This window comes from Atta cephalotes (assembly GCF_000143395.1).
Source record: "Atta cephalotes unplaced genomic scaffold scaffold00076, whole genome shotgun sequence".
NCBI classification, from domain to species: Eukaryota; Metazoa; Arthropoda; class Insecta; order Hymenoptera; family Formicidae; genus Atta; species Atta cephalotes.
This window is the reverse complement of record NW_012130140.1, coordinates 531475-533214: the sequence shown is the minus strand read 5'-3', so window position 1 is coordinate 533214 and position 1740 is coordinate 531475. Positions and strand designations below refer to the sequence as shown.

The following is a 1740-nucleotide window of genomic DNA, read 5'->3' as shown; positions in this document are numbered from 1 at the left end:
TTCTCTCTCTGTTAGTTTTTAAATTATAGATAATAAATTATTGTTGCTTTCAGGCAGTTCAAGATTATGTTCATGCGCAAAGAGTTTTAAATCAATATAGCAACATGCCATCTTTTCAAGGCATCCAAAAAGACTGTGAGGATATTTTGGAAGAATTAAAATCTAAACTCAGGTTACAATTTCATAAGAGAGATGCTTCTGCTAAAGCTTTAGCCGAAAATATAGATCTTTTGCTACAATTAAAGGAACCAGCTGATTCATTATGCACTGAATTCTTGATACATGCTGAAGAAAGATTAACAGAACAATTAGATATTTTGAAAGATATGTGCGAAAACGATATTATAGAGTTCGTAGATATGGCTTCTTCAGGATTTCTTAGTGATTTATGTCTAATTGTGACTTCCTACAATGATATGTTCATAAATCGATCATTGGAAGACGATTTAGTTGATGATTTTGAAATAAAAGCTATGGATCATTTGAATAAGTTTATTTTGAGCAATATGAAAAAATATTTTGATTTGATGAGCAAAAGAGTGGAAGATGTAGCAGATACAGCAATTTTAGTGAGAGCTCTTGATAGATTTCATCGTAGATTACAAGCGATGAATATATTGTCCAAAGAGACAGACTTTACTAGGTGAAGAAAAATAGACATATTAAATAAAATGTATAAATAATTTAGAATATCTGTATAAACACACACGCACGCACGCACGCGCGCGCGCACAATATAGACTATAAATATAATAAGTTAATATATAATGTTGTAGAATTGGTACTGATCTTGTTTTAAATGCTGGCCGAAAACAATGTCGCAATCATTTGCATAGTCTGAAGCAACACTTGAGTGAGATTTTAGTGAAAGTAAGGCAAACTTTAGCTACTAAGGTCACACAGGATGGTGATGGAGGATTAGCGGAACTTCAAGCTATGCTTATTATGCCTACTATAGAAAAAATTAAAGGAGTTTTACAGGATTTATTGGTTTGTACTTCTAACTTAATTCTTTATTCAATGTTTTAGATTTTTTTACTTAAATTTTTTAATTTCTAATTAAAATTTAAAATTAATAATGTTCACATAGACATGGTGCAAGAACTCCGTATTAATATATTTAGTATTTAACTTAATATAGTTTAATATATCTTAAGATTAATTCTTAATTGTCATTAATATTTTCTGATTTAATGTAATTAATGTAATTAAAAACTTAATTTTTAATTATATTTTATTTTCTATTCTGTATATAATTTCTTCTGTGATTTTATCTTATGTATGTGTGATTTAAAATCTTTCTTCTTCTTTCTTTGATAATTATATTGCATCTTCTGTTTTTCTAATAATAACAAATATGATAGACAATGAAAACTTAAGTTGGTTATAATTGTTCCAGGTATTTTTACAACCAGACTTGTCATTCAGTTTAAAAACGCAATTTTTGCAAAGTTTCTGTGTGGATGAAGTCAGAGAAGGATTAGTAATCGGTTTTTTACATCATCTCACAGCTACAGTAGCTGGATTTTGCAACGGATCCGATGTATCCAAATTTCCACCCACCCTATTACTTCTGCTTAGCAAAATGTGTATCGAGTACAAGGAGAGCAACGTCCGTTATTTGGTATTAAAAAATAAAAAGATTAAAAAAAATGTTTTAATTAATTATCGCATAATAATAAATAAACTATTATGAATAAATTAAGATGTATATATATATATATATATATATATATATAT

The 1740-nt window shown here is 28.0% G+C and overlaps 1 protein-coding gene across 1 annotated transcript in view; it reads left to right on the top strand.

Moving 5' to 3' along the window:
* LOC105624379 (vacuolar protein sorting-associated protein 51 homolog) overlaps positions 1-1740 on the top strand; it is a 16250-nt gene that overhangs the window by 7443 nt on the left and 7067 nt on the right. Inside the window, 3 exon segments of the mRNA XM_012205744.1 lie at positions 50-643; positions 777-990; positions 1400-1624. Coding sequence (XP_012061134.1) covers positions 50-643; positions 777-990; positions 1400-1624 — 1033 coding nt within the window.